A 15,129-nucleotide genomic window follows, 5' to 3' on the forward strand; every position below is an offset into this window, starting at 1 on the left:
TAGGTAATAGCCCACCTGTTAAGTGCATAGTAGTATTATCTGACAATAAAGGCCCAAGTGAGGGCTCCTTGTCTCCCTGACATGTAAGGATGTAAATATATAATGTTCATTTGTTCCCCCCCCCCCCCTCATTTAGGAACTCTGCGCTATTAACTGCAACCTCATTTGAGAACTAACTGTGTTTGTGTTTCAGTATGGCTGTGTAATTTTTGTGTTTTAATCTCTGTGTTGCCTTTCCTGTATTATAATTTTATTCCAAAAGAGAGCTGAAGATTGTTTAGGCTTATAAATATGAAATTAAAAAATTGCTTAATACAGTACGGTGTAGTGTAGTTTATAATAAAGGTTATTTTATCTGTGATCTCTGTCATGGTATTTTTTATTATACTTACCGAATCTATGGCATCATATTGTATTGTTGTTTTAAATTGTGACTGGCTTTCCGTATTGTACAGGCACTAGTAGGGCAGGATATAAATATTAATAAATAAGTAATAACACAGTACAGTACATAAAGTTCAGTTAAGATTATAGACAGTGAACAAATATTGTTGTTTGTAATATGTTTCTTTTTATTACTGTTATTGTGGCGTAATGAATTGTAAGAGATTAATGACATATATTGAAGATACTCAATTTGTTCTAGTAAGCAGTGTTTGTTACTGTTCTACTGGATGGACACTCCAGAGGTTAGCCAGCCAGTAAATTGTTTGAGCATTTGTACATAAGTCAATTGCTACTAACAGTTTGGAAGGAAAACCCTCTGTAAAAGTTCCAGCATTAATTTTGTGTGTGTGTGCATTTGTTAACAGAATATTCTCCTTCCTGGACGTGGTCACGCTATGCCGTTGTGCTCAGGTCTCCAGGGTAAGAATGTTTGCATACCAGTACTGGTAAGGTTTTAATTGCTTGTCTTTTGGGAACCTCCAGTTTGCCATCTTATTAAAAGCCAATGGAATGCCAGTTGAAGCAGTATTACAATGAATGCATGTTCTATCCGGCATTCCAGTATATCTTTTTGTTACCGTGTTGAGTGAGGCCCCAAGTCAACCAAATTATTGGTGACATTTTATTGTTTGGTGGTATTAAGCTAGCTTTGCATAGAGATTCATGGGGGGAGAGGTTTATTTGCTTGCCAAATGTCCTTCCTTGAATGATGAGGTAGAAAGCTACCACTGAGAAAGAAGGGACATTCTTAATATGACTCTTATCTATGTTAAATAAAATCCTTTCTCATTTTGGCTGTCATGCATGCTAATTGGTCTGTTAGTTATAAAATATTATGAGCTTACAGTAGTTAAATCTCTTCTCCTGTATTGATGTTCAATACAGTATATTTAGTATACTAAGAATTCCAGAAGGGTGTATGTTTCTTTGTACGTAAAACATATACAGGTCCGTATTACATAATGTGCACCACAAATTGCCTTGCCTTGCTGTTCATAGTTATTTCCTGACCTTCCCTTTTCCAATTGACCTCTGTAGCTTCCACTGACATTTGTGAAAGACTTTACTGTACAGTGTTGCTATATGGCAGATGGTTAAGAGGAAAAAGCTTTTAGTATGTTAAGCTGTAGGTTTTCTCCTACAGAAATCTATTGTCTGGCTTCGACCAGCCTTTCCAAATGGAACTCCGCTCCAGATATTCCTTTGTTTCACCTCAACGTGGTCTGTTTTGGGAGACAAAGAACCCTGGGCTTTTTGTAACCTCTGCTCAGAATCATTTTAAAAGTTTGTGCTTCTGCCCAACTGCCCATCTCATTGGCCAATTGCTTTCTTGTCACCTGTGACTTTAAAATGTAACTGTATCTCTTCCTACATCTAACTCTTTGTAATCTGGGAAGAAGGCTCTGATAAGTGGAAGGACTCCCATTTATCATGTGCACCCCCAAATCTCAGTCAGTTTGCAAACAACCAGAAGTTGGAACCAAACAGGCTGTAATTACATCCTGTAGCCTAGGAGAGAAAGAAAAGAGGGACCCCCATATCCTTTGCAGGATTTCTGAAGGATCCATTCTACTCAGAAGTAGGAGAGGGACTCAGAGAACCATCACACCAATCTACATGAAATACACAAAAGAAAAATCTAACAGTAGATTTTTTTTTTCATTCCACTCATCCCAGGTTGGATGTATACAGCAGGACCTTAGTATCCATGGGGAATCCATTCTGGACCCCCCCCCCCCATGGATACCAAAATCTGCAGGACCTCAAGTCCCGTTCTCCCGAATGGTGGTGCATACACACGACCACACCACTATTAGAGACAATGGGATTTCAGGTGAAGGCTTGTTGTACTTAATGGTGGTGCAGTCATGTGTGTGTACGTGTGCTGCCATTGGGGACAATAGAGGCTGTCCCTAATGGTGGCACGGTCATGTGCACATGGTACCATCGGCTTGCCAATACAGCAGTCCCACTGTACTTTGTTCTAGCAGAGAGTTTACATTTCATGCTATTTTGCTCTTTCCGTTTTCACTCCTCCCATCTCCTGTTATGTTTCAGTTTTCTTCAAGTACAGTACAAAGGAAGATAATAAATATGGCTTGAAAATTTGCAGAGAATGACTTTTAAAACTATCAGTACACCTTTTGATGCTCTTTTTAAGGGATCATTCTTTTTATCAATAAAATGACCCTCTCATGTTACAGATAATAATTGAAATGTTATATTGAGGTCATTAAATGTAATGTGCCAAGATATATAATGATGTAACATAGATTTTGATTGGGAAGGGTTAGTGGAATGAACAAACTGGAATTAAAAGTTTTTTACCCTGGAAGCATAAAATGTTGCAAAGAATTTCAGCCATTAAGCAAAATAGCCATCTTTTTGGAAATCTGTATACTGATTGAATTAAGACATGAGATAGGAGATTTTTCCTCCTTCCTTCCCCAACTATTCATGTCTTCCTCCTGCATCAACAATCTGAGCTGGTTGTACAAGAGGTTGTACCAAGTAAAATAAAGCAACATTATGTTGGACCCAGACAAGTGTGGTGCTCAGTGCAAAGCAGTGTGCAGTGATTAAGCATGTGTGGCTTATCAGTGGGTTTTCATGTGTGGGATGTGCATAGTATCCCAAGCTGTTCTTTCTTTTTATTTCATTTGTATGCCACCATTCTCCTTGGGGGGACCTAAGGCAGTTCACAGAGAAAACATTTAAAATCTCAGTAAAATTCAAAACAATTAAAAACATCTACACACAATATAAAATCACATAAAAATATACAAAAGTTAAAAACATAACTAAAATCCACCTTGGTACTTCTTTACACATGGATATGTTGGATGAAAAGAAGAAGAAAAAGGAGAAGCAGCAGCAGTGATGGTGGCAGAGCTTTATTTATATCACTGTTTCCAAGGCCAAGATTCAAGATTGCTCACAGATTAAAACAAATACAAAATGTTTATGTTAAAATTTACAAATATCAAATGGAATTAAAATATCAACAACATTTAAAAACAGTTTAAAATGATCAAAATTAGCTTTAAATCGTTATAATTAAAGCATTATAACACCCTCTTAACATCCTTGTTGAAGTAAAGAAAAACCTTGACTCCCAACAGAGGGACATCAAGAAGGGGACCATTCTAGCTTTCCTACCAAGGGAGCTGGAGAGCCTAGAGACAGCCACCAAAAAAGTCCTATTTCATGTCCCCATCAGCCATTCCTGTAAAGATGGTAGGACTGAGAGAAGGGCTTCTCCTGAGATATGGGAAGATACAGACTGTAAGTAGCCTGGGTAGTGTAGAACTTTTTAGGTCATAAACAGTACTTGTGGCCAGAAACAAGCCAGCAGCTAGTGGAATTGTTGTACCAAGGAAGGCATATGGCCCCATTAACCACTCCCAAGGTGCAGGTTTTTGGATCTACTAAAGTTTCTGAACATACTTCAAAGACAGCCCAATACTCCAGTGCATTGGAGTAATCCAAAAAGGATGTAATTGAGGCATGGCACTGTGGTCAAATCAGGTATCTCCAGGAATGGTCACAGTTGGCACACTAGTTTTAGGTATGCAGAGGCACTTCTGGCCACTGCAGAAATTTGCTCTACCTTTCAGCCAACCAGAAGCACCTCTCTTGCTTGGATTAAACTTCAATTTGTTCACCCTCCTTCAGTCTATAACTGATCACAGATTTAGAACTGAAACACCTTCCTTGGAGTTTAATGGAAAGGGGAAATAGAGTGTCATCAGTTTACTAGTGCCACTGAACCCCAGTAGTTTCATACAAATGTTGAATAGATGGGAAACTAAGCAGAGCCTGAAAGGGTCCAGCAGCCAAGGAGTGAAACAGTAATCCAGCAGTACTACTTTCTGGGTTTGCCCCTCTTAGAAGAAAAGGAGCCACTTTAAACAGTGCTTCCATATCCCATGCCAGCAAGATAAGCCAAAATACCATGTTTAAAGATACTAAAGGTTGTTGAGAGGTCCAGCAGAACCAACAGGGACACATTCCACCTGTCCAGTTCCCACTGAAAGTTGTCCATAGTGGTTGCCAAAGCTGTCTTAATTCAGTAACCAGATCTGAAACCAGAATTAAATTAATCAGGATAATCTGTTTCATCCAGGAACTCCTGGAGCTGAGAGGTCACTACATGTCCTAATAACTTTCCCCAAAAATGGAATATTGGACACTGTCTAATGATTGTCCATTATAGAGGAATTCAGGCAAAAGTTTTTTCAACAGCAGTCTTTAGGCATGTTGGGATCCTGCCTTATCATAAGGACAAATTGACTACTTCCTCCATCCACTTGGCCATGCCCCGTCTGGCACTCTTAGTCTTAATGAACCAAGAAGGGGGAGAGTGTTACATACTTTTGGTGTTTCTCACTTCTCCAAGGATCCTGTTCACATCCTCATAGCAAACATCTCCCTGGCAGCTCTGTGCATCACTGGGACAGCAGCTTTCTTGTGAATTTAAATCAGATCACTGTCCCCACTTGCTTTCTATTTACTCCATATTTAACCACATATTTAACATTCTTTTGTCTTCTACCTTTTAACTATAGGCATGGAATGTCCTGGCCCTGGATGGAAGCAACTGGCAGCGCATTGACCTGTTTGATTTCCAGAGAGACATTGAGGTATAATTGAGTATTCTGCAGTTTTTTCTCTCTAGTTAAACAGTAATTACAGCAGTGCATAAGATTAGTAACAAACCATGTAATCTTCTGCAGCTTACCCCAGAGACAGAAATTGTTAATTTTTGGTTCGCAGCCTTAGGGAATCTTTAAAGCTTTAACAATGGTTCATAAATTAAAACTATGCTGTATGTGTGCACAGTTTTTTTTTTCTCTTTTGTGTGCATAAATATATTTGACCTCATACTATTTGTTGTAAGCCCATTTACAACATGTTTACCACTCTTTAATAAGAGTGTCATTTTATCTTCACTTTTGAGTCCCAAAAATGGTTAGATTTCAGTTTACATGGAACCAGTTCTCTGGGTGACACTCATTGTCATATGGAAAGACCTAAGGTGCTGTTCTGGTAGAGTGGCCAGGCCTTTGGGAAGCACTAGGTTGTGTAATTTTGGCCTCTGTAGATATGACAAAACATATTTCCATGATAGTCTTGGCCTAATTAGTTGATTTCCCTATCCAAACATTTAGATCGACACCATTATATATGAGCAATATCATCTCATATACAAGCCAGAACATTCTGGCATCTGCTTTTAAATGTGAATATCTGTTGTATGGATCAAGATTTCTTAAACTGCGTAACAGACAACTTTTTGTGAATAAAGCCTGTTGAGTCTCTCCAAATGTAATCAAATAGTCCTAGAATGCATGACTGACTGATTATTTTCTGTCATGGTAATAGTTCTGCTGCCTGGATTCTCATAAGGAATTTGTCTGTGAATGCTCTTTCTCAGATGCTCAGAGCGAATTTACTACAGTAAATGACCTTGAAGGTGCAATTGAAAAACAGTGTTCCAACTCATGAGTTGTGCTTTTACTGGGAGCATTCAAATGACCAGTGTGACACAAATAAAACAGTAATCTGGCAGCACAGAGGGATAGTGTGAACTTTTCTAAAACATGTGAAGTTGAAGGCTTCCATGGCCGGCATCCATAGTTTTTTCTGGGGTTTTTTGGGCTATGTGGCCATGTTCTAGCAGAGTTTCTTCCTGACGTTTCGCCAGCATCTGTGGCTGGCATCTTCAGAGAATGTTTGCCAGGAAAGTGGAATCCCTTAAAGTAAACAAGGTTTGGCTACCAGTCCTGAAAGATAGCAAGAAAAAGACTCAACAGATGCAAATGAGAAATTCCCAGGGTCAGGGGTTTCCCAGCAGACAATGAGCACTAATCAAGCAGACATTAATCATCTTGTGCAGACCCTCACACCCTGAGGACTGCCATTAGCAACAAACAATATACATGCAAATCACTCCTACCTTTCCAGGTCACACAATATATATAGCCAAGTCCTTTCCAGGCAAACATTCTCTGAAGATGCCAGCCACAGATGCTGGTGAAACGTCAGGAAGAAACTCTGCTAGAACATGGCCACATAGCCCGAAAAAACCCACAAAAAACTATTTTCTAAAACAAACAAAACAACCCACAAAAAAGCCCCCAGCTATTTATGGGTCAACAGAATATTCACCATTTAGTAGATTATAGTGTTCCAGAATACAGACTTTAAGTGCACAAGCCAGTAGTAAGAGAGAACAGCAGAATATGATTTTAAAAAAAGACCAGGAGGGAGAATAGTAGGTTAAGGGGAGGGAGATTTTACTCAAAAGAATGAGAAAATTAAAATTGTTTGCTCCGGTTTAGAAGATTACTTCATTTATTTCCTGGTCTTCTTACAGGGACGTGTAGTGGAGAATATTTCTAAAAGATGTGGGGGTTTCTTGCGAAAGCTGAGCCTACGTGGATGCCTAGGTGTGGGAGACAACGCGTTAAGGTAGAACTCAAGTGCTTTGTCACTGGAAAAAACAAATCACATTTATATTCAGTAAAGATTTGAAAAATGAATGTCTCAGAGACTTAAGTACTTTTAGGTGTAAGATGGTTATAACATCCTAAAATTAATGTATTTCTATTTTATCATAATTCCCTCTAATACAAAATTTGAGTTGTTCCATACCTGGCCAGAAACAATATGTGCCCATCAAAATTATAGTAGTGGTTTCTGTGTACTTGGAGGAATTGTTGCATTTGCAACAATATGTGGTGGGGGGGATCCAAATAGCCTGACAAAGAGCTATTAGTAATGACTTCAGGCCCTGCAGGATATTGAAGAAGTCTTTTGAGAAGACTTGATTTGGACATGTTGACAACCCCAACCCCAATTCAGTTATTTGCCTGCCAGTATGTGTTAGCTTAAAATTAAGAGGGGGGGATGGATGCACATTAAAGCCCAGTGTATTCACTCTCCACATTAATTGCAAAGATCTGAAAGTGGTTTGCAGACACATTAATCAAACTTGCCAGTGACTGAGAACTCTAGTAACACAGTATTCCTGAATATGAAGAGCTCTGTGAGGAGGCTAGATGGGTAGCCCATGGTTGCCTAGTGAGCTTTTAGTGGAAATTTGAATCTTGGTCTTCACATTCCTAGTCTAACATTTTACAATGCTTTCTTGGATTGAACATTATTTCAGGAAACATTATGAAGCTATTTGGAAATTTGGCAAAGGAAATGGATGCATATTGGACAGGCATTCATATGGTCAGAACTTAGGAAAGTTTACTTTTAGGGACTATGGCTCCCACAATTCCCCAATCAACTGTCTGCATTTGTCTGGCTGGGGTATTCTAGAAAACAGTAAATTTTCCAAGCTCTGCTTGAGTGCACATAAGGAGTTCTGTCTACTGCAGCTGACAGTGTCAGCTCCATGTTTACATAAATCTCTAGATCACACTATATATGTTAAAGGAATTTTCAAAGCTATATATTCTCCCTAAATATCCTCAAAATACTATTTTAAAATACCTCAAAATATTATGCTACTTTTAATTGCACCCCAGCATGTAAGAAATCTCTTGAGAGTTAGATGTCATTGATGTAAAGTGTGTGCTATTAAAAGCCTGGAAAGTGTTGTACCTTTTCTCTCCCATGAAGGACGTTTGCACAGAACTGCAGGAATATTGAGGTTTTGAATCTGAATGGCTGCACCAAGATTACAGATGCGTAAGTGACTTTTTTTGGAGGTGGGAAGCTCTGATGTTAGCCCTTCAAGTGTTAGCCCTTCAAGCAATAATCCTATATGCACCTACCAGGAAGAATGCCAGTGGGTTTACTTGTGCTTAGGCATATATTTGATTGCAGTGTTAAGTGCTTTGCCTGTTTCTTTTTTTCTCCTTGTTCTTTTTTGAAAGTTGTCCAACACTGATGTAAGAATCATCTGAGGGTGATTGGGGAAACGGTGAGAAAATATTCAAGGGACCTGGGGGAAATAAATAGCTGGCAGGTTTCTCACCTTCTGATTCTCTCTGCCCGCAAACCATTTCTCAATATTCACATAGTGGATTATGTAGTCTGTACTCAAACTGTGGTGGTCCCTTATGTGCATTTCAGACCGCCAAGAAAACAGATAGTTAGGTGACACGTGGCTTGGATGGCAAGAATACAAAAAAACTGGCAGGCATCCATCAACAGATGAAAACAAAGGAAGATACAGAATCAAAATGCAAAATGAAGAACATTTAATTGTGATGAATTGAATAAAATCATTTCCATAATGTATATACTCCGGGATCTTTCTCGCCTGCTACAAAACAACATGACAGTACATAAAAATAAGTATATATGATAATAAAAGCAGACCAACATAGCATGCAGAAAAACCTACTGTGATGTATATCTATACTTCCCCATGTATATACCCCAAAGTGTAGATGTCATCAGATTTTTACTGAGCATTGATTTTTAATTTAGATGTACAACCATATAGCACTTTTATTTCATTGAAAAAGAAATCAGATTGAACAAAATCCTGTCAGTGTCATTATATTTTATAAACAGATTTTAGTGCACTCAAAATAGACATAGATCATAGGAATGATATGGCTTTGAATGATACAGAAAGAATGAAAAGCCCAAGCCTTTCCTCTTCTGTAAATCCCTGCATAAAACTTTCTATTTTTGCCTAGAAAGATGTACAGGTTTTTCCTGTGTCAGAAACGTCCATTTTTCACTGGGATGAAAGGTAGAAATGTGAATGCTTTATTTATACATTTTAAAAAATTAAACTTTGGTACAGAGATAATCAAAAGCACACTTCCTTTCAAACCACAAGCTTTAACATGTTTCCCTATTGCAGAAAAAGAATAAAGCCAAAAACCATCTTACATACATGAATGCAGGTTGAGTCTCCCTTATCCAGAATTCCAAAATCCTAAATATTCCAAAATTTTCCACATGGTTGGCTGAGATAGTGACATCTTTGCTGATGGTTCAGTGCATACAAACTTTTGTTTCTTGCACAAAATAATTTAAAATATTATGTTTAATGTTACCTTCAGGGTATGTGTATAAGATGTATATGAAACATAAATGTATTTCATGTTTAGATTTGGGTCCCATCTTCTAGAGATCTTATTTTATTTATTTATTTATTTATTTATTTATTTATTTATTTAGGTATTTATGTCCCACCCTTCAGCCCTAATGGTTCTCAGGGCGGCTTACAATTATTATTTTTAATCAGACAGTTCCCTGCCCTCAGGCTTACAATCTAAAAGACATGACACAAAAGGAGAAGGGAATGGTGGAGGGAAAGCAGATGAGGTCCAGTGGTTCTTCTCTCCCTCTGAGGCCTGGACCAAGGCAGATGGATTGGAGGGAGGGCTCTTCCTTCTTCCAGGCTAGTCCTGATGGAGCTGGACCTGCCTGGTGAACTCCCTCTCAGGCTGGCAGATGGCAGTTATGGAGGGCAGAGTCTCCTTCCTTCAGGCTAGTCCTGATGAAGCTGGACCTGCCTGGTGAACTCCCTCTCAGGCCGGCAGATGACAGTTATGGAGGGCGGAGTCTCCTTCCTTTAGGCTAGCCCTGATGGAGCTGGACCTGCCTGGTGAACTATTATGTATATGCAAATATTGCAAAATCCAAGGAAAAAATCCAAAACACCTCTGGTCCTAGTCATTTCAGATAAGGGACATTTAACCTGTACATCTAATCCCTTAAACAGAGTGCTGTGAAAGTAGGGACCAAATGCCATAGAGGGGGACTCCAGAAGAAACAATGCCTTTTGATTGGTAATGCTGGGAACTGTCCATTGGGAAGCAACCACAAAAAGCTGACTTTAAAAAAAAAGCAATGGACTAATATACCTGTATGTGTTCTGCTTTCTTCCAGTACATGTACTAGCCTTAGTAAGTTCTGCTCCAAACTCCGGCATCTTGATCTGGCTTCCTGCACCTCAGTAACCAATCTATCCCTCAAAGCACTGAGGTGAGTGACATTCTTCATAATATTTACTTCTTTATGCTAGTATTTCTAACTTTTTAGTTAATAGTGAGTCTCTTATTTAAAAAAGTCACATGCCTTTGTGACAGAGATTTTCCCTTCATTTTACCATATACTGGCCCAGCTCACAGTGACCACTTCAGGTGATCTTGGATGACACACACTTCCTCAACCCATTTCAAACCAGCTTAAGAGCAGGATACAAAGATGAGACTGCTGTGGTCACCTTAGTGGATGATCTTTGCCTGACCGTTGACGTGTGTGTGTGTCCTTGCTGGTGTGCTTGGACCTCAGCAGTGTTCAATACCAGCAATCATGGTATCCTTCTGGAACGCCTGAGCTGGTTGGGAATTGGAGGAACTGTTTTGTAGTGGTTCCAGTCCTACTTCTCAGACAGGTTCCAGATGGTGGTGCTTGGGGATAGCTGTTCCTCAAAAATGAGCTGTTATATGGTGTACCACAAGGTGCCATTCTATCCCTATTCAACATCTACATGAAACTACTGAGAGAGATCTTCCAGAGGCATGGGGCAGGATGTTATCAGTACTCTGATGACAGCCAAATATACTTCTCCATACTTTCAAAAACAGCTTCAGCTTAGGATAATGTGTCTCCTCTGAATGAATGTATGAAAGAGGTAATGGACTGGATGAAGGAAAAAAATTGAAACTGGATCCAGACAAGACAGAGGCGCTTAATATCAAATACCTAATCTGGGTCTGGAGATGTGTGAACCAGTTCTGGATGGGGTTACACTCCCCCTGAAAGACTGTGTTTGCAGTAGGGGAGTGCTCCTGGATACATCCCTCCAGCTCAGATAGATGCGTCAGTCAAGAATACCTGTTAGCAGCAACTGCGCCCCTTCCTAGAATTGGAGGACCTAAAGATGGTTGTGCATGCACTGGTAACCTCAAGGCTAGACTTCTGCAATGTATTCTACATTGGGCTACCTTTGTATCAAATCCAGAAACTCCAATTGATTTAGAATATGGCAGCTGGACTGATTATTGGTACATCCAGGAGTTATCACATCACACCAGTCTTAAAATCACTCCACTGGCAGCCAGTTAGTTTCCCGGCAAAGTACAACAGCACAAAAGGCATATCTCTTCTGGCAGGCCTACCCAATCAATTTTAAATCATGACTTTTAACTGTTATATTTTAAAGAATGTATTATATAAATGTATTTTAATGGTGTTACAGTATTGTATTTTAACTGTTTGTTTTATGTGTTTCCTCTTAATTGTGTGTTGTATTTTAACTTGTACCCCACCTCGAGCCTTGAGGAGAGGCGGGAAAGAAATAAAATAATAATTATAATTATAATTAAATAATAGATAAAATACCCAGAGCTGGAATTTGGGTAAAGCACAGCTGGCTCTTCCATAGCTCAGGGGACTCAGGGAGACCAGATACAGGGTGCCTTTTCATGTATCCTTGGGCTGCTTTCCTATTGCAGAGACGACTCCTAGCTGCTGGGAAAGAGGGGGCTTGCTCTTATACTTGCTTCTGGCATGATGAGTAACTCTTGGAGTGCAGATGCCACAGGTAGTTCTCACTCGTACTAATCTTCCTTGATATCTGTTAAGAGGGAAAGTATTCCTTATCGTCACATTGCTTTTCTTTATTTTATGTCCCTGCTTTCCAGCAGTGCTTAGGCTAGTTTAAAGAAGTAGCTACTGTGCAAGAGTCACAAGTATGTTAATCCCTTTCTTCCATTAGTGTTTTGCTGCAACTTGCTTTAACTGCACACCCAATCTAGTAGTTTAAACTGTCAATTTCAGTTTGTGGCCCTCCTTGAGGCTGCATGCAGGGATTGGATTGTTGAGGGTGTTCACAGGCTAGTAGAATAAGGGGCAAACAAGGGACAAAGTGTTCTTTTGTTGAAACAAAAGTTAACATCTCTTATTTGTTTCCCCCCCCCCTTTCTTCTCCCTTTTGCCTCTGAAGTGAGGGCTGTCCCCTGCTGGAACAGCTCAATATCTCATGGTGTGACCAAGTGACAAAGGATGGTATCCAGGCTTTAGTGAAAGGTTGCGGTGGACTCAAAGCTCTGTTTCTTAAGGGCTGCACACAGGTACGATCTTCAATGAAAACAGAAGAGCTGTGGGAAGGGATGCGTGAACTAGGTTTGTTTAACTAAGACTAAGAGGTGAAGTAAGAGCAGCCAAAGGCCTCTCTGGCCATATCGAACTGAGATTGCGGCAACCACACAGCCTGCTCCCAAAGCGGGCCACTGCCAGGTGCCAGATTATTCTGGCTCACTTTTAGTGTGGTGTTGGAGCAGCTTCTGGCCACTTTGGGGATGTGCATCATTTGAATGCCATGCCCCCACAGTGGCCAGAAGCTGCTTTATTTGGCCTGTATGTTCTGGGACTTGGAGAAAAGACAATATGACCACATATGCTCCCACATATGATGTTGGGGGATGCGGTGGCTTAGTGGTTAAGATGCCAGTTCTGAGGACTGGAAGATCAGAAGGTTGGCAGTTTGAGGCCCAAGTGTCGCATGATGGTGTGAGCTCCCATCACTAATCCCAGCTGATGCCAACCTAGCAGTTCAAAAGCATGCAAATACAAGGAGATAAATAGGTACCATCTCAGTGAGAAGGTAACAGAGTTCAGTGCATTCATGCTGGACACATAACCTCCAGAGTAGTCCTCGGGCAAAGCTGGCTCTTCGACTTAGTAACAAAGATGAGCACAACCCTCTACAGTCAGTTGTGACTAGACATTCATGTCAAGGGGTCTACCTTTACCTTTATGACATTGGAAGCAAGATGGAGAAAATTTTATCTGTATTTGTTAACCCGTCCTATCCAAAATAATGACAGTGGATGTTTGTATTCTCAAACATGCTACACCAGCTACTCTGAGGGTAGAAAGGAGGAAGAATGAGGTGCATATGCAGGACTTTTGAACAAAGGAATGGTGGAACAGAAGCAGCGAGTGTCTTATAACCCCTGGCAATGTAACAGTAGCAATGTATATTTTTCAGTACATGGCTTATACGATTCTGTTATATACCATTAAGGAGCTTTTGACTACTCCAGTATAGGCTACTGCCTTAGTTCAGTGGATCAAGCTGGAAGAGGACTATCACCATAAAGATATTCATGTCATCTTCAGATTTTTCTGCTTCTATATTGGAGTGAATTGGCATATGGGTGGTGACAAGCTCACCTCTGTTATATATTGTATATTTCTAATGCTTGGCTTCCTAACAAGATTTTTGTCAGATGCAATCAAAGATCTGTCATAATTTAAAATCTTTAAACGTGAAAACAGCAGGACTCATGAACATTCTGTCTTTGTAGAATACTCTGCTGGCTCAGACAGCATATCACCTGTGACTGGCCTGGGTTCAAGTAGGGGTATTATAGCTCTGTGTACATCCAGCTCCCATGATAGTGCTGTGTTAACATTTGTATAAACATATTTTTGTACAAATCTTCTAGGCCCATGGAACTCTGCAGGTTCCTACACAGTATCTCCTGACTATTTGCAATTATTGGCTTCTCAGTAATGGTGTTCATCTATATCACAAGATGCATGCGAACAATTTAGTACATCACAGAATAGATTTGTGGTGCATCTGAGGACAGATAGCCACATTCATAGCTGCATTCATGTGGAACACTACTTCCATATAGATCATCCTTGTTGGATTGGCATGTTAGTCTTCAGCAGACATTTGTTTTAAAAAAGCCCAATTTAAACCTTCCCATGACACATCAACAGAATGTATAAAGCAAGGAGCCATAGTTAAAAGAGATCTAGCAACTGCAAGTTTTATTTTAGAATCAGATCTCTTTGAAAAATAACTTCAGGGTTTCCCCCTCATTTGCAGAGTTCTGAAATAAAAAATATTGATGGAAATAAGGCCCTTGTTATCAATTATTTGCCATCTGTTCTTCTTGATTTAAGGACATCTGTGACATTTTTAGTATAAATAATTTGTGTAGATTTTCTTTCTTTCTTTCTTTGCTTTATTCAGAAAAATAATGCTTTTCTTCTTCTAGTCATGCTAGATTTCACAGTGAAACTTCCATTTATGGTTCTGAACACAATTTTTTACAATGAGTCTTTTTTTAAAAACAAAATCCATAATGGGATCAGTTATTTTGAGAACCTAGTCTAAGCAGTTCTGGAGATATGCCTCATAAGTAGCTTGTGCTTTTATACTTATGGGAGAATGGTATTGTAGGGGAGCTAGAAACCATGTGATCCCCCCTGCCCTTCAGTTCGTCTTTCCTTTGTGAATGGTTGATGTTCTAACCAGCTTTGAAGGCATAATAGCTGCATTGGATCCTATGGGTTTTTGCTGATCCTAACTCTGCAAATGAGAAACTTGTCCTTCATTTTTCAAATAAAATTAAAACTTCTGAGAATTAAGTTACTTTTTTCTTTCTCCTTCTTCTTCCTTTTGTTCTAGCTGGAGGATGAAGCCCTCAAATATATTGGAGCGCACTGTCCTGAACTGGTAACTTTAAATTTGCAGACCTGCTTGGTAAGCAGTGGGCCCATATTAATCTAATTTTTTTCCTGTTTTTCTTAACATGCAGAATCAGTCATATAAACTGAATTAAGCAGCAGAACACCTCAAGAAGTATTCTCCTTTCACATTCAGCACTGTTCGTGTTGGTTTGCAGGAATTACATAGTTTACTATACATCTTACTGTATTTGATAGGAGAATGCC

The 15,129-nt window shown here is 39.5% G+C and overlaps 1 protein-coding gene across 1 annotated transcript in view; it reads left to right on the forward strand.

Annotated features, from left to right (window-relative positions):
• FBXL20 (F-box and leucine rich repeat protein 20) overlaps nt 1–15,129 on the forward strand; it is an 86,835-nt gene that overhangs the window by 55,084 nt on the left and 16,622 nt on the right. Inside the window, exons 3-9 of the mRNA XM_089531929.1 lie at nt 813–867; nt 5,016–5,090; nt 6,827–6,921; nt 8,083–8,151; nt 10,318–10,413; nt 12,380–12,506; nt 14,864–14,938. Of these exons, the coding sequence (XP_089388055.1) occupies nt 813–867; nt 5,016–5,090; nt 6,827–6,921; nt 8,083–8,151; nt 10,318–10,413; nt 12,380–12,506; nt 14,864–14,938 (592 nt within the window). The remainder of the gene's footprint in view (nt 1–812; nt 868–5,015; nt 5,091–6,826; nt 6,922–8,082; nt 8,152–10,317; nt 10,414–12,379; nt 12,507–14,863; nt 14,939–15,129) is intronic.

Source organism: Sceloporus occidentalis, unplaced genomic scaffold (assembly GCF_023333645.1).
Source record: "Sceloporus occidentalis isolate IW3139 unplaced genomic scaffold, rSceOcc1.0.p SCAF_7, whole genome shotgun sequence".
NCBI classification, from domain to species: domain Eukaryota; kingdom Metazoa; phylum Chordata; class Lepidosauria; order Squamata; family Phrynosomatidae; genus Sceloporus; species Sceloporus occidentalis.